The 25,393-nt window shown below is 37.8% G+C and overlaps 1 protein-coding gene across 3 annotated transcripts in view; it reads right to left on the bottom strand.

The window, feature by feature from the left end:
- Positions 1-20,886, bottom strand: part of LPIN1 (lipin 1) — a 53,432-nt gene extending 32,546 nt beyond the window's left edge. The window contains exons 1-8 of one of the 3 annotated variants that reach the window (XM_025163191.2): positions 20,708-20,886; positions 12,077-12,277; positions 10,944-11,039; positions 9,854-10,185; positions 8,224-8,328; positions 6,750-6,857; positions 2,256-2,385; positions 544-844 (exon numbers count right to left, since the gene is read on the bottom strand). In XM_025163191.2, the coding sequence (XP_025018959.1) occupies positions 544-844; positions 2,256-2,385; positions 6,750-6,857; positions 8,224-8,328; positions 9,854-10,185; positions 10,944-11,039; positions 12,077-12,268 (1,264 nt within the window). In that variant the 5' untranslated portion in view covers positions 12,269-12,277; positions 20,708-20,886. The remainder of the gene's footprint in view (positions 1-543; positions 845-2,255; positions 2,386-6,749; positions 6,858-8,223; positions 8,329-9,853; positions 10,186-10,943; positions 11,040-12,076; positions 12,278-20,707) is intronic. The other 2 variants (XM_007422917.3, XM_025163190.2) reach the window with 2 other exon arrangements.
- Between the last annotated feature and the right edge of the window lie 4,507 nt (positions 20,887-25,393).

Genomic DNA, 25,393 nt, shown 5'->3' on the forward strand with positions numbered 1-25,393 from the left:
AACAACATGAATGTTATCATTATTCTATGTAGAAAAAGGGGGAGAAGGCAGACTGCATGCTTCATGCCTGTAATAGGGGAAGGGACAAAACAAAAATGGGATTGCGGAAGGGGGTGTGGACAGGGAAGAATTCAGAGGTCTACCTTTGGCTTGTAGGCTGGTGCTTTCCCACCTTTAACCAAAATGGCATTTGAATGATTCTGCTCTGATAGGCATTGAAAGGACCTATAGAACTAGAGTTTCAAGAAGAACAGGCACCATTTCCCATGATGTTTGGAGCATTTTAGGTTGCCAACAGCAAAGGGGTGCTCGGAGACGTTAAAGCAGCTCTTGTCTTTGCTCTTGCTCCCCCAAGTTTAAGGAAGGAAGGACTTTGTCAGTGAAAAGCCTCTTGGCATGCAAAGTTCCCACATTCCACTTCTGTTGACATAAGAGGCAAATTGCTTTCTCTTTCCCCTCATTATCTCATTTCTTGGAAAGGGCAGTTAATTTCACTTGTAACAAGCTGCTGCTAATAACACTTGGTTGCAAAAAATGCTATACCTTTTTTTTTGGAGGGAGAATCTGTTTTGCTAGCTGGCTGCATCAAGCAAGTCATAGCTGGTTTTATTTCTTCACTGGCAAGAAGCGGAGGGGCTGCCGCTCCTAACGTGTCTATATCTGGCTCGGTTACTTCAGGTACAGCTGCTGGGAGCTCTGCTTCTTCCAGAACCAACACAGGTAAGGAAGAGAGGTTCTGAACTTCTTCTGGATCAGTACTCTGGATGACTCGAAAATGAGTGCTTCCAGAAGGATTCACATTCATTGTGGTGCTAGGTTCTTTTGGCTTGTGTGAGGAAGCAGCCTAGAAAGGAAAAAGGAAAGCACAGAATTTAAAGAAGGTTCCTGGAAGAACAAAAAGTGACACAAAATGTGAGAAACAAAAGCAACCTTGTTGCACTCATGTCACATTGCAAATCCCTCCAATGAACAATTATGATCATTTCACAAAATGCATTGAAACAAATCTGGATCTGCCCACAAGTATATATTCTCCAAAGACAGAGGCAGCCTTGCTTTCTGGTATGATAATATGTTTTCAGACATTTGTTGGCCGCTGTCCTGGGGCACAGTCTCATGACAACTTGATCTTGACAGAACTACACAACCTTAGTCTTGGCAGCAGCAGGATGGAAGGCCACCAGGGAATAATCTTTGCATTGAATTCTATGAAGGAACAAAGACAGGGTATTTCACAATAACTTTTTACAGAATGCCATACTAAGAAAACTCAGTTCTTATTGGGAAGATTTCTTATTGGGAAGATTACTGCACCACTGACAGGATCCAAAACAAAATACAACTTGAGTTCCTTCCTCTGCACCATGTATAAAGTAATGAAAAAAAACCGAGTAAGGGATAAGATTCCTTATTACAGAGAACCAATCCTCTGCTCATAATTGAATCCACATTTTCAACACTAGAAGAAGAGTGGGAACAATTCTTCCCCCTCTGCTCTCAACTGCCACAGGAAAACAAACTTCACAGTCGTTATAGAGGTTAGTCAGTCATAATCAGGCATCCTGGTCAAAGGAGAGCTCCTAAATATGTATAGAATTGTTTTAAGTGAATTCTGTATCTCAACTTCTGCTTAGTATTGAGATGTTGGAGATCAGTCAAAAACCCATTTGTAAGTTAAGGGCCAAAGACCAGGCAACAATTTTGCTTCCTTTCACATATTCAGTTATTGTGTTTTCCAGAATGTGACAGTAATCGTGGTATAATACTAAAGGATGGTTTAGTTTTGCATGTATACATTTGATTCCCACCCCTCTCACTTCCTCAGGTACCACTGCATAGGAAGCATCACCGTCGGCTTTTAAGCTATACTTCATCGTTTTTATATCAACCAGAAATTATTCTTGGTTTTAATTCTGGCTTAACTGAACAAGCAAGGATCCAAAACCATGATCAAAAGTTGGTTTTTCTGGATAAACTATAATTAAAACTAACTGAAATCAGTTTAAAAGAGAAACAGATCCTTCCCCTCTCCAAAAAGCCATGGCAAAACACCAGTTAGAAGAGAGAGAGGCAAGCGTCCAATATTCCTAATACTAATAATAAGCTATGGTTTAATGTAATATCTAAATCTTCCCTATGTATCTATTAGCCACTTCATAGTTCTATGTCCCCTTCAGGTACAAGAAAAACTCAAGATACTCTATTTAAAAAAAAACCTTATCTGAAATGTATGATTCTCGTTTCTTTTCACGTACCTTTGTGGCTTGAGGTAGTTCTCCCCAGTCCCAATGCATCTGAGGATTATTGTTCTGAACAGCTCTTTCCAGAGGCTTACTAACTAATTCAGAATCGCTTTTAGGAGTGGGAGGTCGTGAACCTGAAGGACTGCAAAAGAACAGGGAAGAATGGGAAAGACTATGAGTTACAGCAGGATAAAAATGATGTTTAACTCTTTATCATGAGTGCCAATATGGACCTAAGCCTACTAAATCAATTTGGATATAAGTCTTGATCAAGAAGCAGCCCAAACTGCAAGGACCAATGAGGAGATTAAGATGATGTTAAACTAAAGCGAGATTCAACATTCTAGCTAATAGTCCCATTCTTCTGTTTGATAGAGGCTTTCAAATACTTCTTTCAGGATTTCAGCTGTACTTATGGCCATATCATAGCCAGTGAAACAAGTATCACAGCGCTACAAGTGCACAAACAGTAAACTCACTCTGCTTTACCTTTTTAACAGAGGATTTCCCCAATGGATACTATATACGTTTTCAAGTAATCACAGAGTTATGCATAGGTGAATTGTATTAGTTTCAGTAGGATGCATATTTTAAAGGAAGATGCCAAGAGGTCACCGCAAAGTAACAATTTAGGAGCATGCCCCCACCCTCCACAAAAAACCAGAAAGGTTTCCTCTCATTCTTGCTTTAGTGGAGCAAGATCAACAAAGGATGATTCATGCTGTTTATGCCCAGAAAAAGGAAGACACATATTGGAACTGCAATGTGCACAGATACACTGGCTCCTGAAATAAGGAGAAAGGTGTTTCACACTTGAAACACACTGTCCGAACCTTACTAGAACAGTCTGAACCCAAAATAGCTTTGTTTCAAGTCTGAAACAGGTATTCTGAGCTCAAAAGAACCTTGTTTCAAGTTCATAATACTCCTGGCATTGTCCAAACAACACATTTCAATTCAATACAATCAGTCCGAAGTTGAAACACGATATTTTAAGCTCAAACTGTTTCAGAATCAAAACATGTTGTACTCCCTCGTTAAATCCATGTAAACCCACTCACTCAGTGGTTTCTTTTTCCACATAGGAATAAAATTGCTGGCACAGGAATAGCTCTGAAAAAAAAATCAGTTTGAATCCCTAACTTGATTGGCACCATAGCTGAGGTCCTGTAGTACAAAGAACAAGTTTCTGAGTAAATAAATTACATGTTTAAAGTATGTATCATTTTAAGCACTGATCAGTTATAGCACCATTAATCAATTACTGAGGAGGGAGGAAAAAATTGGCGCCTAGATTCAATTCTTAGAGGGTGCACACAAAGATAACACCGGCAAAGTGAGAAGTACTAATAATTTATAAGTATACACATATTGTATGTGTACTGCACAAGCAACCCTAACAGTACATCTTGTCCTCTGTGCATACATATTTTTTGCTCAGTAATATTCTGATAATCCTGTACTATATCAATGATGTAGCTTCATCAAAGTATAAATATATGAAACTGAATTCATGGGTGTGCTTAAGCAATAGGAATGATTCAGTCTTCTTACTTTGTAGGAACTACTGACAATGGAGTAACTAGAAAAAAGCTTTATATACAAATAAATATAAGTACAATAAACAAACGTATAGGAATAAATCCTATCTTTGGAAAAAATTGACTGTTGCCTAGGAAATAAATAATCCGACTCACATTTAGCAGACTAAATAGAGTATATTTAGTCTAACTAAATAGAACAGCAGTAGAGTTCACATACTACTCTATTAGACTTAAAAGAAGCATAAAGTACTTCAAGAATATATGATGGTTCAATGTGACATCACTCATTGGTATGCCAATTGGCTGAGCCTATAACACAACTTTGAAATAGCATTTAAAAATAAACTGAACAAATATAGTGAAAAGGATTGGGGGTTAATAGAGCCAAAAATAGTTGAAAAAATAACAGATGTTGCAGGACCCACTTCCTCATACTAGTGAATTTCTTCATTGTGAAGAGTGTTACAGAACAGGAAAACATAATGGAAGGGAGGGAGGGAGGGAGGGAACAGACTATCGATTTAAAACTGATTAATGTTAATACAAATGTAGTCAAAACTATACCATCCATACATAAGAAACAAATGCTGGTAGACAAAGGCTTTATAAGAGTTGATCCTCCCTATGTCCAAATAAAGTAAGATGATGATTCAATGGCACAGCATATGGACAAATGAAGGTGAGAGAAAACTGATAACCAGAGGTATGTAATGGTCAAGAAGAAAAAAGAACAGAGAAAGAAATAAACATGGTAGACAGAACCACTTCATTAGCTAGATAGGCCTTTACCCTGGGAAGCCACTATAATATGTCCCAGCATATATAAGTCAAGTTGTTCATGGAAATCAATTGCATGACTGAAATCAAAGATCTTAATGTAGCTGGGAGTCGGCTAAGTAAGTATCCCACTACCCCAATCCAAAAAAAAAGGAACAAAAAATAAAATCAGGCATGTCTAGACCCCTAACTGAAAGCACATTGCAATATTTATTTACAAGCTCCATTTGTTTATGTTGTAATAATAATCCCCAGAAAGAAAACTATCAAGGAAAAGAAAAAAAATGGCTAGAATTTGGAAGACAGCAAAAATAGATCAAGTTGGAGAAAGAAAAAACAGAATTTTATTAAAATTTGGGTTTTATTGTATTTTTACAAAATCTAGATACAATCTGAAAATCACAAACTTTCCTGGTTGTGAAATGTACTGATCTTTCTGAATACAGAATTATATCACTAAATTATGCATTTAAATTTTAATATTCTTGTTTAAATATGGATTAAAATATAGGCTTATTCAAGGCTTCTTTAGTATACTTCTTTACATTTAAGGATCAATATAACTTGTTTCAGAGTGTGGAAAACATATGGATAAGCAGCTTGTATACATATGTGAACCTGAAGCAATAACATAGGATAAAAAACAAGCCATTCACCGTTAATGACAGGTTGCTCTCTATAAGAAACTCAACAACTACAGAAATGGGAACTATATTTCTTTTTCCATCAGACAGAGAAAAAAACCACAAGCAAATGCTCTCTGAAGAAAGTTATGAATCTATAAAAGTACACCAGCCAGCCGGTGTAAAGGAAACCCCAAGACACAAAACTTCCTTGTGACAGAGGTTTTCAGCCAGTCTAAAGATTTCCCACGCTTCAAAAAGCATGTAAGCAATTAACAAGTGGGCCCACAATCCTCCATAAAATTCTCTTGCTTCAGAACAATTTCAGCTACAGTTTCTAATTGCTGATCTCCACTTTATATGCTTTTTTTTTCATGCAAAGTTACAACTTACTTTTTGCTTGCTTAAAAAGTTTTTGGGAAACTAAGTTAAGTACGTCTGGTTTTCCCTTGGGAGATGGAAAGTCTGTGCAAAATCTTTCTCTATTAGCTGCATGAAGAGCAGAACTACCAGACAACTACAAGACCAAGCTAATCATTTCTTTGTTGAAAGTTATGGCTACAGTTTGCACTTGAGAGAAGTCTCAGAGACTGCACTCCAATCTTGTCCTGCACAACCATGGATCACTTTTAAATTAACTTTCATTTGAAATGGACTCTTGTCCTAGAATTATATCACCTATTTCATCTGTTTTGCAGGTCTAGGATAATCTAATTCTCTATATATTCATAAACTTACAAACTGGATGCATACATTTTAAAGAATTGTAAACTGTAAGAATCCCGTTCTTACAATATTTCAAATTAGATTGGTTTTAATGAAAATATAGGGTGCTGATTCTGGCACTCTCCTATCCTGGTCAAGCACTCTTCTATATACTTGACAATAGACAGCTCTTTTGGCATGTAAATCGTATGTGCAAAATTGGTTCCTTTCACTGAATGAACAAAACCTTAGAATCAGAAGAGTTCCATTTCTGCATCCAAATCCCTGTGCAGGTGAGCTATGACTGGAGTTATATATCATATATATAATATAGTATGATTAGCAAAATACAATACAAACTATATTGTGCAGTTGAGGAAATCTTCTGACTTGCTGTCAACAACTACACTGTTCTCTGCTGATACAGAGGGCTGGACTAGCAAACAGGAGCCTGGAGTTAAGAACCCAAGTTTTGGAAGACATAGAAAAGCAAAAAATGTAAAGCACTAATCAAGGGATTCTAGTGCTGGCAGGGTGAAAGGAAGGACAGGAAAAGATTCTGAAGAAAGGAAAAGGGTGGAAAAGAACCAGTGCCATGACATCCATGTGCAGGACCTAGAGCAATAAACAAAGAATGAATATATAACAACCACTCACTCTTTGGCTGGAGATTTACAGGCTTGTATAATTAATGCTATGACTTAAAAAATCCCAAACAAAAACTTTAAGAACCACTTCCCAGTTTCCTGCCATGAGTTAGTAAAAGATACCAGTTTGATGAGACCCAGCAAGCTTGCATACTGTTAACAGTATTAAACGGTTAATCACCATTCCAAAAATGCAATTGGCTGTTCTACCTGTCTGTAGCAGGACAGTGAGAAGACGGGTCAGGACAAGAACTAGATAAGCCTCCCTCTGCTGGAACAGTGAGATGAGAGGACCTCCCTGTGCAAGTTCTAGGTTTACTGGATAATATAATATAGCAGGAAAAAAAAAAGAGAAAGATTAGGCAACATTATCCTGAGGTATGTTCCAAATCAACCTGTGCTGCTGAGGCTGTCATTTGCCTTGTGGAAAACAGCCAAATTGGGTTAAACAAAAGGGAGTTTCTAAATGACAAGATCCAGACCTGCTCTAAGCGAGCATAGAGGAAGGCAGAATATAGTTTAAGAAACCACTAAACTACTCTACACAAAAGCTTAACAATAAGCTGCAATCACCACAGGCACCTTTATAATATATGGTAACGTAATCACATCAAATCAAGCAGCACTCAACCCTAAGGAGCCATAAAGGCTTTGTGTGATGATGCAACACCTCAGTATTTGAAGGAAAAAAGGACAAGTTGCCACACACCTACAGAGGAAACAGGCAGATATATACAACTATTTCTCACAAAGGTGGGCATATGCACTTCAGGTCAAAATGAGTTGACTAAAATGACAGGCTTTTTTCCTGTGAGGAAAAAAATGTATTTTGAAATTGGCAAAGAATGTCTGATTAATCAATACATAATTTAAAAAATCATGAATTTACAGAATTTGGCCTCAACGTGAAAATGAGAATACAAGAATCCGTGGCCACACTACCAAAATGTAGCAGTTTGGACTACACTTCAAGTGTGTCAATACAGGAGCCACACATTGAGATGGGGTTTCATTTGCCGCCATGGAAACTGAGCTCTGCAAAGTGGAATGTTCCAAAGATGAAAAAATTCCATCTGCCTTCATGTATCTGCATAATGACATCACACTAAACATTGGTAGGAATTACAGATCTGCTTCCTTCCATAAGATTGCATTAGGACACTAACACAGGCTATTTGCATTGATGGATTTTTATACCAATGAAGAGAACATCATACCTGATAATGGATACTTAAGACCAAAAAGCATTCCTAGCAAGATAGGGATCAAACTACATCTATTATAAGCAAAATGTAGAAGGGCATCTCAAAAAATCTGGATTTTCTGTCTGTTAGAAGAACAAAGCTTGGACTAATCCTTCCCTACTTCCCACTTAAAACTGTTCCAGACAATTCATCTACCCACAGTTTGAAGTGAAAGAAATTTGCTTACACATATTCACATATAATATATAGCTAAGCCCTCAATGGATGACTGAAGCTGGAAGGGCTTAACTATTGTAACTATGAGAATGTTTAAATGGAGTTGAAACCAGAGAGATATACTCATAGCATCAAGGCCAGAAGCATGGAAAGTCTTGTCCTTCTTTTAACTGCTGTGTAAGTCTGAAAAGAAGGGGTTCATGGAAAGCGTTCATCACATGGACAGGAGATTATTTGAGTTATCCTGGTAACATGTATTGTACCTTTGTCTGGGTGACCATTCTCCATCTGAGTGGGGATGAGCAAGTACATTTATAGAAGAAATCACCTCAATCGCTTCGTCCCTGCACAGATCAGGGACAGATGTTCTGAACACAAAAAGAAAAAAAAAGGGTTTTAAATGCCCATTTTTGATACTGTATATATGTTGATAGCTAGAATAGTGGCACAACAAAGCAATGTAAAAACTAACGTATTTTAAATTCATGGATGCTAATGTTAATGTAACAACATCTAGATACTTTAAGAAAATGTACAAATAAAAAAAAAACCTGTGATTGCATTTTCTGGCAAAAATTTACTTTCTAAATTTTCCGTAACGATCTTAGTTAGGAATTCTTGGTAAAACTTTCATATTACATTACATTACATTACTCTGAGGTTCTTTCCAGATGAATTCTTTAAAATGTTTTAGTTATCATTCTTTACAAATTCAGTGGAGCAAACAGATGGTGTTATTATCTTTTAGTCATTTGGTTGTTGTTTTTTATCCTGTTTTCACTTAATGAGGATAATTTATTTTGAAAGAAAGACTTAGAACAGGAGTACAATGCTTCAAAATTGCAGATGCACCACAACACAATTAACTGGGGGAGGGATGGAGGAAACAGGCAACTTTACTTAGACATCTTGAACATATGTGCATGCAAATTTTTAAAAAAATCAGAATTCTGGAATTTCAAAATATTACAAATGCAGCTGTGCCTTTGCCTTTCTTTTTTGGGCAGTGCATAATAAATGTTTTGCCTATTCACATCTACATGCAAATATGTATTCTTTTAAAATATATATATTTCTGTAAGAATGCATGAATTCTGAAGGAGGAAACATATGTATGAAGCAACTGTCAACGGCTAGTTGATAACATCCAGTTACCCACCGTTCTCTAGGCACAATATTTTTACATATTAATCAACTTTATCCGACCTCATCAATCTCTTTACTCAAGAACTTGTTGCAAATATTAAATCCCTTCAGTGTTACAAAACACAAGTGTCAGAGAACAAAGCCACAGAGGCTGAATGATTGGAATGTTCTGAAATTCCCATCTAATTTTTCAGACAGTTACACATACGGATGAATGAAATATCTCTGCACATGTGCACAGGAAACAAGCAATACCCTTTCTTTTCTTTCACTACTGCTTCTTTTTCTTTTTCTTTTCCTTTTCTTGGTTCTGCTTTATTAAATAAAGGGGAGTAAACAGAGGAAGGCTGGGAATCTGCAATAGCAAGGACAAGTAGGAGGCAGTCCATGGATATGACCTACTTGTTGATAAGGATACTTGATTTCATTACAAAAATCACAGCAATGAATTGATTGGATGCTATGCTGCAATTCTTGTAGACACCAACATTTTAAAAAATGGAAAAACAACACAACATGAATGACAGCTCAAATCTGAACATAACTCTTAAACTAAACTTCACAAAGTAACTGTAATTCTGTAATCCTGTGATTTTATTCAAAATAAAATCTACAATTTATGGGCATTCCATAATTCTTGCACTACAAAAAAGCAGAACAAATGTTTATTTCAAATGTTTAAATGTTAAAATATCTGACTTGAAAAAACTAAGTTTTAATAAATTAGACCTCTAGATTAGATAATACCTTGAATTAGTATCTAGCAGCTCATTTTCTTCATCAGAACTCATTTCTATAGGGAACATGTTTTCATCTTCAGTAGTATCTGCATTTTCATCTCTTTTTGAAATGTCTATTTTATGGGCAGATCTCCTTCTCCTCTTCCTCCTCTTCTTCACAGAACAACTTGCAGAACTGGATTCAGCTGCAGAAGGAGAAGTAGGGGTTGGTAGCTGGGAAGGACCAGCAGCGTCCATGCTCCTTATCCTATCAACAGAATTTCTCTTCAGTTGTAATTCCATGAGAGCAGTTCCCTCTGACAGGATGGGGGATGTAGCCAAATGGTATGGAATTGCCTCCTAAAGGAAGGAAACACAAGCCTGTTGACATCTGATATTTGTGCTGCCAACTCAAATACAACAATAGTCCATCCACATGCTCCAAATCTGTTTCTCACAAGTGAACCTTTCAAGGCTGACAGAGTATGTGTGTGTGTATGTGTATATAAATAGAGATATAAATATTACACACACACACACACACACACACACAGATATATCTATCTATCCACCCATCTATCCATATCTTCCAATAACTCTCTTGACAAAAACTCTTCTGGAAAAAGCAAACTTGAAAAAATGTACGAATCAGGAAAACATCTCAGATTTAATGTTTTCTTTACCAGTCAGTGAGCCCTGGTAATGCTTGATTATTACTACTAACCAATTTGCAAAATCAGTAACAATTAATGATATAACGTACAAACTTATTATATACCAGTTTTTCTCTGTTAATGGCTCTTATCCATAACCAGGGAAAATGGTACTAACCACTCATTTTATTCCATAATGTCTAGCTACTACTTGACAGACTTTATTGAAATAATTTGAAGAATGTGATCATGTGAACTAGTGGCTATTTTAGACATAAGTCTAGTCCTACATGACAAACAAAATGTGATGGAGGGGGAAAAAAGCCTGATATAGTAGATAATCCTACTATAACTGATCTCTTAAAACACACATCAATCCCTTGCTCTGTTATAGATATTGATTTCTATCTGCCTTTGGGCCCTATAAATTATGATAAACAAAATACATATGGGGGATGGTCTCACCTGTTTGTCATCTGTTTCCTCTACAAAAAATGCTTCTCCATTGTCCCCTAATTTCATGTGCAAATCCACAGATTCTCCATTAATTTCTATGTCAACCTTGAGAGAGAAGACATACAAATAAACATGGATTTAAAAAAACCTCAAGAAAATACATGTTCATTCCTTAAGTGAAAGAACTTTTTATCCATTTTACAGCACCTGTTCAACAGTGTCCAGGTGACTAAAGGACTTCGCATTACATCAACAATTTCTGTAAGACTGATCAGTTGTATTCTACCTTTAAAAATGAGAAAACTGAGGTTGCCTTAAGTTCTGCTAATAGATTCACAGATGATAATGTCTGAATCCAGAACGTCCCAGATGTTGTTATTAATCAGTATACTGCACCAAGTAACATTAGGAGTGAAGACCATAATCTAGCAAAAATTAAGAATTATTTACCTAGCCCAGGTGATGATATCTGATTTAAGGTCTTTTAAATCTCACTTATTTCACTACAAGTTCTGGCATATAAAGTTCATAAAAGAGCTTAAGGTAATCATTATCAAGGGATAGGCTGAAGTGAGGAGCTAAATAAACTTGCTTTCATTGCTAGATACATTGACATGATAAAAGGCCTTATGCACAACAAATGATTCCTGAGTACACAATCAGTCTGACTCACAGCAGTTACAACCCACATAGTTTTGTCACTTGCTGAAAATGCTGATGACTTTTTTTTTTAGAAATCCACAGGCAGTGCTTTTTTGTTTGGACTCATGATCTTGTGATTTCATACAAGTGTTGTAGGTGTATTCTGAGGACCAAGTTCATTTTTTTTAAGATTAAATGGCTGTCAGACACACATCTGCTCTCCTCATAACTGCAGTATGCTGGGATGAGAAGCTGCTATTTATGGCTGCAGCCGTTCCCTTTGGGAAGCAAATAAAATAGGAGAGCTGAAATTTTTCTGGGAAAATGGCAGAAAGGAAAGGTTTCAACATTTCAACCGTTCCAATCCTTGTGCCCAAATGTGACCTCACATTCAATGTCTTACCAAACTTAACAAATACAAACACTCCCTTTTGCAATATTCTGGGCAAAGGGTATACATATGACAAACAAAAATTGGATTGAAGATTTTTTTTCCCTACCACTTTTTCCTTAGAACGCAAAACTCCCATCTTTCCAAAGCGTACATGGAAAGGTGAACATTGGAGGTTTCCATTAGGCTGGCGGATAACAATGATATCAATGCATCCAGACAACGTGGCAGGATTTAATCCTCTATAGAGTTCCTTCACTGTCACAAAGACTTGCCCTGCTAACTGTCCAACGTAATTCATGGTTTGCGCCTGGAAATGAAAAACAGAAGAAAATTATCATTAGATGATTGCTGATTTGCATTCCTACAACAGCTGCAGAAAATCCTTGCAAAGCCAAAGCAATTCTGCAAAGTAACAGAAGAGCAAATAATTCTTTGCACTTAAAAAATAAGTCTCAGGCAGAATTGACCATATTTCTTCAGGCACACCTAATGAGCTAAAGGAGACGACCTGGCCTTTGAGCAGGAAAAGGAAAAGAAAGAGGCAGCATACTATGGTAATAAAACTTAACCCTCCACTCCTGGATCCAAGCATCTGCATTGGATGCTGGGAAACAACCATGAGCCATTACCTCTAATTTCATTCTTTTAGTTATGCTATTATGAGCTTATTTATTTATTTGGTTTACACACCCACTGCAACCAAGGAGATTTCCTGAGTCACTGAAATGGCCATTTCAATGGAACAAGCACCAGATAATTTCCTGATAAGAAATGCTACTATAAATTCTGAAATGTGTAATAATAATAAACCATCCTATTACTGAACGGAAAGCATACTGCGTGCTATTAAAACATTGCACGTTACCAGTATTAACAATCCCTATGAGTCCTTATAGGTGTCTGACCAAGTAAAAAAAGCGTTCCCAGATAAGAAAATAGAGGACAGCGGTCAAAGATGGGCACCCTCTGCTGAGAAAGCAGGGAATAATATGAGCAGATTAAATGATCTCTCCATTATGTATACCATTTTTTTTTAATGCTGCTTTGAACAATAGGAAATAACACCCATGTCTCAAAGGTAGACAGAATTCTCCCAGAGCAAGCAGAAGAGTAATCCAGGAAAGTTTAGGATGGGGTGCACAAGTCACAGACCCATGGACCCCCCAGGATTCCATCTCCAGGCCCCAGCACACTGTTTGATGTCCGTTGGGAAGAGTGGAGGATCATTAAGTGGCAAAAGAGGTTTCTTAAGCCTGGCAATATCTTAAGCCATCCATTCCATGTTTAGAACCCTGAAAAACTCCTGAAAATTGAACTAATTTTTCTCATAAGGCATCAAGGGGCAAAACTGGTGCTTTGCCCTTTAAATTCTGCCCAAGCCACAAAGCACTGTTTCAGTGATCTCATGTCATTAGCAATGCCAACTGCTGCCCTTCAGGTTGAAAAAGTTTCTTTACCCATTGTTGCCTTGAGTTTATCGTACTTGTGATGAACAAAATGTTAGTTAAGCCTCAGTAAATCAGTGTGCTGTAAATATTAAACCTGAATTCAAAGTTCTACTGAATCCTGGATGACCCTGAGCAGCCATATTTCTCAGTCTTACTGTTGTGAAAGGGATAATTTATCTATTAATGCTGTTTTCGATTCCTTTTTGGAGGAAGAGTGACATACAAATGTAATAATCCCTCAGCCTTTCGTGTATTTCCTCTGGGGTCGCATCTGAGATAGTTGCTATTGTTTATATGCTTGAAATCCTTCCCTTTAACTCTCCAGTTGAAATAGAAGAGGAAGTAAGTACACATGAAGACCTCCTTACTGAAAACAATTATCAGGCCTCTCTCATCTAGCAAGGCAAAATTTGGCAAAAATATATTTTGCACAATATGAAGGCTCAGGTAGGTTGCCTTGTTGTAGCAAAACTATGAAACCATTATGAAAGAATTCCAGTGACTGCAAGCTTTATTTATACTACAGTCAATGTTCAGTTTCTTGTACTGCTTGCTCCTGCCTGCTCTACATACAGGCCTAAAAGCAATTCTCTTTTTGGCAGGAGATGTGCTCCTTGTTTTGGTAGCAGCCTGTTCATTTGGGTTTATGCATACTGTGTGAGAATTAATTCTCACAACAACCAACAACAGCGATGATGGGATTACAGAAAAGGAGAAGAAAGAGTTGTGACTATTTTAAAAAACTGAGAAGGACGGGCAGAAGCTAAATCAGGACCTACTGACTGATTCCCGAGTGATCTGCAGTAGATCAGAAGCATTTCAGTTGTTTCAACTCAATAATATCAATAATTAAAAACGTGTGTGTAACTCCTCATCGGATTGCTGATCAAGAATGTTTGGGGGGAAACCAGGAGTAGATTTTTCCCAAAACGGTGTGCAAGCTTGATTCTGGTACATGTCACAAATTCCTGGGCTGATCTCATGCTTGAAGGCTTCTTTTTCTTTAATTTATATCATATATCTGCATGTGGACATCCCTCTTTTTGCACATGAATCCAGTTGCTGCAAATGAAAAACAAGTCTAAACTGCACTCCAAAGCTGCAGAGCATTGCCACTTTGAGTAACAGTAACAGAGGTTAACTGGAAAGGCATTCCAGGACAAGAAAGGAATTCTTTCATATCACTCGACATAGGCAGGGAAGGTGGGAGAGAAAAAAAGAAATCACCCAAGACAAACAGTGGAAAAGCTATCTTCAGCCATAAAGCTATCTTTAGTTATTTCCATTTTTTCTCTTCAGCATGACCGCTTGCCTCCCCTCAAGCCAGGATGCATCCTTAGTATTTACAACACTAAGACACCAGGAAATGGGCTACAAGAAGTATTCTAAAACCACAATCTACTGAAGACTTCCTATGTTTCTATCATAATCCTTCCAAAGCCTTCTTGAACACAAAGGTCTCCCCAAGGAGCACAGAAAGTAGACTGCCCTTCAAACCTTTATCTCAGCAGGCTGGTCCAAAATAAGTTGCTACCTGAGATGAGTAACAAGATTTCCCTGCCTCAGATTCAACATGCAAAAGCTGACCAGAGTGATCAGGGAACCCTTTCCAACAACTGTGAGACACCTTCACGTCCACCTGCTACAAGGCACCACCTGAGAGTGAAGAAGGGAAGAGAAAGCTGATCATGTGGCACATACCCCTCTCTCTAGCAACAGATTAAACTAAAAGAGATTATAGTATTTTCAAAGTGACCAGTCCCATATAACTTACAATGTACCAAAAAAAAAAAAAAATCCAGAATGCTAGATGCAACTCTGCTAGGAGCAGAGTGAGGTGCAACAGAGTAATTCTCAAGTGGGCAGCATTAGAAACTGAAATTATAAATAGATAAACTGCTTGGAATATCATCTCCTTTACTCCCCCATCTTTGACTAAGATGCCCTAACAAGTCCACATTGTGAAACTGGACACAGACTTTGCCTAGTGGGCAGAAGCAAGAGTGGTCAGAATGAAAGAACAAGAAAACAGGAATCTGTGCCCGCCTTTTACTTCCTTCCTCAGTTTTCTTTCCACAAAATCAATACTGCTTGCATTATTAAATAGGAACTTCCATACAAGCCTATGAAATGGCATTTTTCCATAGGCTTTTCTTTGCCAACTGATGATAAACCATAAAATTATCAAGCAGAGAAAGATGTGCAGAAGAGAGGGAAACATTTCATTTTGATAATAACCTGGATATGTATGTTCAAAACAATGATTAAAAGACTTCTGGAAAGAATTCTCAACTGAATAATTCAACTTTATTTAATTTAAACTCTGTTTTAAAACATTAGAAAAGCTTTACATTACTGAAATTCAACCTACATCTATAGCGAATATTGTCATTAAAATGAGTCAAAAAAGCCACACACACGACTTAGTCTCCAATGACTGAGCACAGTACTTAAAAGCATGAACTTTCTGAACCACACTATACTGAACTCTTCCACTTCTTCTAATTAATAAAATGAACACCAACTAAACCCAATTTAGTTTAGGAATTCTTTTTTATGGCTTCCTACTTTCTCACATTTTAGAAGAAATATCATACTACAATGAGAAAAAGATGACAAAACGTATCTACAGAAAGCTCCTGAATCTAACTGCCTTTCAGCCTCCAAAGAAGTATAATAAAATGTACTGAAAGCTAAACAAACAGAATCCCTTAAATGCACAACAAAGACTGAAAGAAGGAAATCAAAAGAAAAGTCTTTGCCAGCTGTCAAAAATGAAGATTGCAGCCAAACGTTTTGAGAAATCAAGTTCCACAGTCTGCATGACACAACTAAATAAAATACTGCCACTCATTCCAAAGAATGGCAGTGGGATGAAAAGCAAAGCTACTTTTGAAAAGTGCAACAGGAAGTCAGGTGGCTACTGTATTGGAGAAGACATGGATCTCTAATCTGTAAAACTGATAAATCTCATTTAGCAAACAAATCAAATGCTTTTCTATCTATATCAGTATTATTCACCTAAATAACAGCAGCTATTACAATCTCACACAGGAGCCTTTTTTTAAAATCTCCTGCTTACCAATTCCTTTTAACTAAAGCAGCATGAATTTGAATCTGTGAAGATCTGCATGCAAAGAACATATTTTACTACAGACATATAGGCCATTCTGCAAAATGAAAATGCTCTGTAAATTTAAAGTGCTTCCTATTTTTCATACATTATGCGGCAGCAAACTTGAGCTTATAAAGGCCAAATGTTGTCAATTCCTCTCTAGATTTTTTCTGTTTACTTTCGATTAGTACAGATAATTATTTGCTGTCGTACCTGGACCTGCAAACCATGTTTATAGTTCTGGTTCTGATGCCCTACAGTTTAACAGATGACACATAATGGAAAACAATGAGTGGGTATGGAAAAGTCCATGTATTCATTTTTTTTTTGGCCTTTTATATCCTGTAAAAATTCCCAAAGGATATTTATTTATTTGATTTCTATCTCACTTTTATTTTGTACTGCTCAAAGCGGCATACATAATGCTCCCTCCTCCTGTTCTCCTCTCAACAACAACTAAGCTGAAAAAGAGTAACAGGCCCAAAGTTGTCCATGCCTAAGGCAGAACTAGAACTCACAGTCTCCCAGTTTCTGGTCCAGTACTTTAACCAACAAACTGCATAGGAAAAAAAAACCTAGGAGACGCCAGAAGTATTATCCCAAAATCTTTACTAGTTAAAAGTAATCTAGATTCCCTCTTTTTACATGATGGGGTGGGAGGAACCTTGAAGTTAAACACATTTTTTAATTTTAAAGAATTTACATCTGCTTAATGGAGAACATCGTCAGCCTGATTCCTCCTTCAGGGAATAACAGCAATATTCATTGACCTTCTCACCCACATCCACAAATTAGGATTTTCAAATCAGCATTGATCCAATTAGAATCAGAACTCTGATTCAGAAAATTAATTTAGTTCAATAATTCAAGATAGTTTACAAAACTGATCTGATGCAAACTTTCAGATCCTCTGATCAGTTCTGTTTTCTCAAAATCAGATCAGAAAAACCCATTGCTGCACACGCACAGAAGCATAAAAATCATATACAGATTTGATCAAACTGTTTTCAAGTGGAATGCCCAAACTGAAGCTTCACGTAGTCCTATTAGAAAAGCTATGAAAACAACCCTGCCTCTTTCAAGTCCAAAAGCTAGCCTTAGTTATGCAAAAGTAAACCATTAATCTTCTCGAAGCTGAGGAAGCAAGGGACATGCCTACCTAAAAGTAGAAATATTATTTTAAGTAGAAAGGCCATTCATTTCTAGTTGCTATACTCATGGGGGAAAAAAACACAAAACCTGATTCTTATATGAGAATATGTACTGATTTGGGGGAAAAAAACCTACAGCAATAGTTGTCTTCAGTCCAATTCAGTGTTTCTCAACCTCAGCAGCTTAAAGAGGTGTGGACTTCAACTCCCAGAATTTCCCAGCCAGCATGCTGGCTGAGGAATTCTCAGAGTTGAAGTCCACACTTCTTTAAGTTTTTGAATTTGAGAAACATTGATCTAATTTCTAGCTTTGGCCATATAAGAACTCGTCCCTCTTTGTTGCTTAATTAATGTAATTTCAACCACCATCATCACCAAGCTCTGGACAAGGTGATAAGTCTTCTCTTAAAAAGCATAATCATGGAATAACCACCAAGAAGAAACTCCTTCATACCTTGTCCTTTGCTCCATCTTCCTACCACATGCACTCTTCTAACATCTTTGATCAGTATAAGCACATGCATGTTTCCACGCTCACTCATTGGAAGAAGGGCCTTTTCACTGTTACAGTTTTAAAAGATCAGCACCTAAAGATAGCCCCCAGCAGAAAATTGGAGGATCCCCAGAGTTGATGGCCTAGAGTTGTTTTTGAGAACAGAATATTTCAGTCACACCAATGAAGTCTTGGCAAAAAAATTAATCCCTTCTGTATTGACCCACTTTTTAAACCAACATACCTACCAGATGAGAATGGCTTTGTTCAAATACTTGATCTTTGTTTATGGAAGATAATAAAACAAATGCTAATATGTACAGGCATGCTTGGGACTACTATCATTATCAAACTCCACTAACAGTTTCAAATATCTTGAGAAAAGTATGTATTTTGTCCTATTTAATTGCACAAAGAAGGCTTTAAAACTAAGTGCTCCAAAACCAGAAAAGTTGCAAATGCATTTAAAGTGGAAATTCAATACATAACCCAATGTTGTTAATAAAGTGTCTGCAGGAGTGCTTTAGAAGTCCACCCAATGAACTAGCCATGAGAAATTCCATTTAGAACGTAAATGCATCTTCTGGGCCTGAAAGCACTTTGCAAAAATGATGGTCAGTGTTCCAGCGTGACCAGAATCATTTCACTGATGTTGATGAAATCAACTGTAATCCGTTACAGAATCATAGCTACTGAGAGAGTAAAAGACTGCATCTCATCACATCTCATCTAGAGTTAGTAGTAGTAACAGTATTTTGAACAAGTACCAGTTTCCTGTTACACAGCCATCTCCAGTCAGGTGCCCTCCAACGGTCTGAAGGCTATAGCTCCTAAAATTCCCCATCCAGCAAGCCATTAGTTGTAGTCCCAAAACAGCTAGAGGGTGCGAGGTTGGGGGAAGACTTGTGTGGCCCAACTGCACAGAATTTTAGAAAGCTGTAGATTTTAGTTTCAAAGAGTGCTTTCATATTAAGTCTGTAACTGAATGCATGCTTTTTTACCTTAAATTTAGTGGAATAACTGAGCTTCACAAAAGGAACATCATCTGTGTGAATGCCATGTACTTTTGAGTGCAAACCCATTATACTTAAATCTAATAATAATAATTTCTTTTTATTATGCTATATCCTACATTTCATTCAAGGACAGCATACATAATATTTCCCCTTTAATCCTTACAAGAAATCTATTAGGAAAGTTATTGGCCAATATCCTCCAGAGTGCTTTGTGGCTAAGCAGAGAACTCAAAGTGGATTCCTCCTAGGGTAACCAAGTATACCACATGAGTGCTTTAAAATGCAAAAACCATGTACATATCATGATTTAGAGATTACAATTCAAGTAATGTTGCATAACTTTTTCCAGTGCAGACAAATCAAGGCAAATTCAGAGAAAAAAAAAATAGTATGTGAATACAACTTACACCATCCTGAGGGTTTACATTAATTTCCCCAAACAAAAAAAGAATATTCTAATGAAAGGAAATAGGCTTTTTAAAAAGCGCCATACATTTTAGTGGCAGAATTCTACATATTTAATGCTTGCCTACTGACATTGCTGGAACAGTTTTAGCTCACACCCATTCTATCTGGCTTTATACCAGAAATGCTAACAATAATTCTTTATGTGAAGGCTTAAATGGCTTTAATTGTACTTCCTTCCATGGCACTAAAGCTTGGTTCCCCTACAGTTGTATTAGGGAAAACAAACATTATTTAAAGTGTTAATTGATGTAAATATGTCATCAGGAGACACAGAACTCACTATTGTAATACCATTTGGGTTATTGACATGATCTACATATATCTAATAGTTTCAAAGGACCATGTCTCCTCACACATTAGGCAACTGTGCAATCAAACAGAAAATACTATTTGCACAGATGCAGAAGATCCAGAAAACTTCAGCACTCTCTTAAGCATCTAAAATTGCTATCATTTGTCACCTTGAGAGACCGATAGCTGCTTTCTAATCTCAGAACAGCTCTTAGCAAACAGTAAGACAAAAAGAGTACATTTAACTATGTTCTTCTCTCAAATGATTTCACTATGGTCTAAACTCTACCACAAGCCCACAACCCTTTTCCATTTGTTACCACCTCAACCCAACTATCACAACCTTTGTCGCTTATGTTCCCCACAATATGCTTCTTAAATCAACCAGAGAATTCTGGACAAAGACCTTATTCCCCGCCTGCAGACATGTCACTATGTCAACTACTATTAAAATACAGCTTATCTTCAGGTCCATATGGTGGCAGCCAGGGACAGAAAGGGGATCCCTGAGGTTCAGTACTTTTCTAGAAAGTATATGCTTTCCAGCCGAGGGCTTGTCCAGTTTAAAAAAGAAAAAAGCAAAAAATTAGGCACAAAGCAAAGCCATACCCTTGCCTTAGGACAAACATTATAAGCATCTTAAGCCAAGCAGTCCCCTTCGCAGGAAAAATTCAGCAATCTCTGACTTCTTTGACATTCTGCCCCCACTTTGATTGGTGACACAATGCCCAATCTGTCTTTCAGCTATTTGATACCTGGCGTGACGACCTCTCTCTAGTGTAGAACACATCAGCAATTTCTCCCAGGGAGGCAAAAAGGAACCATCTCTCCCACGACTATCCTACTCCAGAGCAATGAATGACTGCAGATCAGGCTACAGCAAAGGAGGCAGCTCACGGCCGGAGCTACGGTTGCTTCTGTGTCTACACAGGCTGCTGCAGGGATGTCAATTCATCTCACATCACTGCTTAGACCCCGCCCTGGAGGAGGGACCTAGTGAAAACAGACAGGAGGCCAAAGGGGGAATCAAGGGGAATGACTGGAGCTGAGATTACAAAGGGAGGTTCAGTATTAATTGTGAGGGTCTCCTTTATGCATTCCTGCCCTCTCTGACTGTTCTGCTCTGCAGTTACAGGTCTATGTGAGGTCAAAGCCATGAATCACTGAAGATGGACCTAATGAATGTGATGCTCCATTGGCCGCTGAGAGAAGGGGGTAGAACGCATGTCATCGGACTTCTGCAAAACGTGGAAGGTGGTTATCATATTCGAAATTAAGTTTAAGCTTTAAAGGGAACAAAATTGCGTAAGTAAACAAATAAGAATATGAATTTCATAGGGGCAAAGTTCCCTTCAAATCAAGCTCAATTCCTAGCAACTTGAGAGCCAGTTTGGTGCAGTGGCTAAAGCGCTGGGCTAGAAACTAGGGGAGTTTGAGTTCTAGTCCACCCTTAGGGATGAATGCTGGCTGGATGTCTTTGGCCAGTGACTCTCACTCTGCCCAACCTACCTCACAGGGTTGTTGTTGTGGGGAAAATGAGAGGTGGGAATATTAGGTATGCATACCACCAGGAACTGACAAAAAATAAAGGTGAGATAAACATCTAATAAATTAAATGTCAAGAATACATCCATATCATTATCTTGGCAACTACATGGGAGTTGTTTATCACAATCTGCTGACATATCTTTTCAGCTTCCCAGTTTAGCCTCCAGGCTAACGACATCCTCTCATTCAAGTATTAACCAGACCTAACCCTCCTTCTCTCCCAAGCTAGGTGCTGCTACTCTCTGGAATACGTGGCTGAGAATCTGCAAGGTAACTTAATTAAATATGCACTTAAATGATGAAAAAGAAAAAAATTCTCCTATTAATACAACTTTTGCCATAGGTTGAACTGGATTAAATTACACAAAGTGGCAGGATTCACCATTGTGAATGATTGGATACCTGCAACCTGGTCTGTCTCAAATATTCACAAAATCAGTCCTGCACATTCAAATGCATTGGAACAGAAATATCAGTTTCAGCATACAAAATTTTTTTAGCCACCTCTGTATCATTTACACATACATAATAATTGCAAGTATGATCAGTTAGGGAAAAAAGCTTTTGTATTCTAAGATCCCAAGCAGTTTTGTGCTTGGGAGTAAAAGAACGCCCATTATTTTCAAATTTCAGGTTGATAATCTTGAATACCAAATTTTATATATATACATAAATATGTGTGTAATATTTCAGAATTTCATTAAACTGGAGTGAAAATATAACCTTATTTAGTCTTTTTCCCCCATACCTAGCAACAGCAGTCTTAAATGCTGTCAGAGGAAGTCTTAAATTTCCAAAAACAGGGCTTACTGAGAGAACATCCCAGTTAAGTATAAGTGCAAAAAACGTTTTAAAAAGAGATTCCTATCCCTTCCAAATCTTTTTGCACAACTATTCTGAATACCGGAAGCCTGAAAACCGTAACGGCTAACCAGTTGTGAGGCACAAGCCCTGTCGACGTGTAAGCTCTACCATGGGTGTGAAGAGTTGATGCTAGGACGCTTTCCGTAACCCGCACCCACCTCCTCCGTCTGGAAAGGCGAAGCACCATAAGACGAATGGTAAGGGGGGAGGGGAACCACCTGATTTGATTCGGTGGGTCCCGCTTGGCCGTCGGGATCCCCCCTCGGCAGGGCCCTTTGCTTTTGAGGCTGATCTGCGCTTGGCCGTTGCATTGTGACTCAGCGCTAGGAGGAGGAGAACTGAGGTGATCCCTTCGGCCAATCAGGGGGCTGCCTGGCCTCAGCCGAACACAGCTGGCATGAAGGAGGCGGGTCCGCGAAATGTGAGTATTTGGGTGGCGCTTTGGAATGTTGTTTGCTGGAGTCTTTCGGGCACGTGTCATGTAAATACCATTGTGCTTAGGCTGGCGTGAAGAAAGATTGTTGGGATCGTCGGAGGCGCTGGCTTAATCTGGAGGCGGAACTGAAAGGAATATCAATATATATATATATTGATATTCCTTTCAGTTCCGCCTCCAGATTAAGCCATATACTCTCTATAAATAGTAATTTTAGAAAATGAGGCGATTTATTAGCACTTCTGTTTAATAAAAAGGGAGCTGATGATAGTACTAGTAAATTACGCCATTGATCACAGGCTTTTTTGCGCTGCCTGGGAAAAAGAAAATCGTGATACCTTTAAAAATAGCAGATGAATTCCTCCATCCTGCCCATGCGGCAGGATTCTCTGTATTTTCAGTTCAATAAGGCTTATTCCCAAGTGAGAGAATGGAGAACTGCACTGTTGAACCTGATCTAATAATTTCACAATAGCTCTCTTTCGGTTTAGCATTAAAAACCCTGATACTGTTGCTTGCATTCGTTTGAGAAATCATTGTCTCTAGTCTGATGTAAAAGGAAGCAACCGCAGGCCCTATCTTGTGTGGTCTGGCATCAAGTACTCCTGGAGAACCAACCTGGTGGCAGCAGCGATTTTAGATATATTGGCTGAGTAGTAACTTAGTGATAAAAGTCCAATACAGAAGAACCAGTTCACTCTAACATCTCCAGGTCTAAAACAAGATGAAAAAAGCTGCTGTTAATAGACAAATTAGACAACAATTTGGTGGATGGAGAATTAGAAAGCAGTTCTCTGCTATGATTTATTCCCTGCCTGTTTCACAGAGTTTTTGCATGTGATCTCAGGTGTATTTCAGAAAAGGTCTGTGTTTCACAACAGAGAAAAAATAGCTGCCTTTTAGGACACTCCATTCCCCTGGGTATATAATTCCCTCTTATAATTGTGTTCAATAATAAGAGTAATTTATTTTTTAGCACCCATCTATCAAAGGAATCCTAGGTAGTGAACAGAGATAAATGAAAAAAAAAATCAGAAGCAGTTAAAAAGAAACTAAGCTGAGGCCTCTGACAGAATCTCAGTCTCAGGCAGTGGAACGCACCCACACCAGAGCTCTGGGCCCCAATGCCTGAGGGAGATTTCTTTATCTGAATGTACAATCAATAATTCCTGATTTTTCCTGCTGTAAAAGTCATGGCATTTCTACAGTGATTCAGTGGTTTTGTGTGTCGTTACTGTATGAGACCATTCTTCTCTATCTTGTTAGGATTGCCAGAAACTTCCTAAGAAAGCAAGCATCTTTCTCAGACCTGTTGTAAGATTCTGTCATTCAAGTTCATAATTACTATCATTCCCAGTGAGAGATCATACTGGCTAGGCAGATGGAAGTTGAAGTCCATCAAAACCTGGAGGCCCACTGGTTCTCTGCCTCCCCACCCCCTCAATCAACATTTAATTGATGATTTCAGAGAGTACCTGAGTTTTCTCGTATTATCAACCACAGTCCTTAGACTTCCTATATCACAGCTCCAGCCTCCAGTTTAGAAATTTGAATATCCCGAAAACACGGTGCTGTGAGACAACGTACCACGTCTACATATTCAGTTTAATGTCTATACATGCACTCTATTTTAAGTGTCACTCTGACCACACAGAATTCATGTTTACTTAATTGCCAAAAATACCTATTAAACCTTAGACACATTAACAAATAGTAGTAAACATAACTCCAGTTTAAAATTTACTTTTCAAAGAAGCAAGTTAGAATTGGTGAATATACTCATTTCCCCAAGTTACAGTTTGGAAGTTCTAGATCTATAGATTTGGTATAGCATACATTTTGGGTGGTTGCTGCTGCTAACTCTGGGAAGTGATTTCTTAAACTGGTCTTTCTGGTATTATTGGAGGGAGGGAATGGCCAGGGATTGAGTGAATCAGTAAAAACAAATATCAGGATCTTAAATAACTGTTCCTCCTAAAGTTCTGGGAATATTCATTCTCAAACATTTGATTTTTAAAAACTTTTAGCAATGTAGCACTTATGGCATGCATGATAACATTTTGTATAACAATTTTCCTATATAGGATGTATGAAAACAACCTTTCCAATACATTGAAAAACATAGTCAGTCTTAGTAAGCAGGATGCAGATGCACTGAGTTCTTTGCCATTTCACAATTGGCCTATCCAGTTTCAGTTGCAAATCATTTACGTTCAAAAACCAAATTTCCTCTCTCTCATACCTCCCAAAGCTAACTATCTATTTGCTTATTATAAAAGTCAAGGCAGCCAGTCCAAATATAGTAGCACTCTCACCTGATTCCTTAGGTGGGAATCTTAAGAAATGGTAGGTATTCCTTAATCTATATTTTAAGTATTGTTTCTGGAACTGCTACTTCAGACTGAGTAATTGGTTGGGCTTGTCTTTATTTGAAATCTTGACCTAGATATGTATATAGGCAGAGTAGATTAGGGACTCTCCATCCGAGTTAGTCTACTTAAGTTTTCTCCATTTGTGTGATGATCCTATTTTCTTTTCAGATACTTAATGTTCTTTCCTTAATTCCCACACCCTTCTCCTTAAATCCTAAGAA

The sequence above is a fragment of the Python bivittatus genome, unplaced genomic scaffold, assembly GCF_059951505.1.
Source record: "Python bivittatus isolate LINGU-HERP-01145 unplaced genomic scaffold, Pbiv_v1 ctg000020_np1212, whole genome shotgun sequence".
Lineage (NCBI taxonomy): Eukaryota > Metazoa > Chordata > Lepidosauria > Squamata > Pythonidae > Python > Python bivittatus.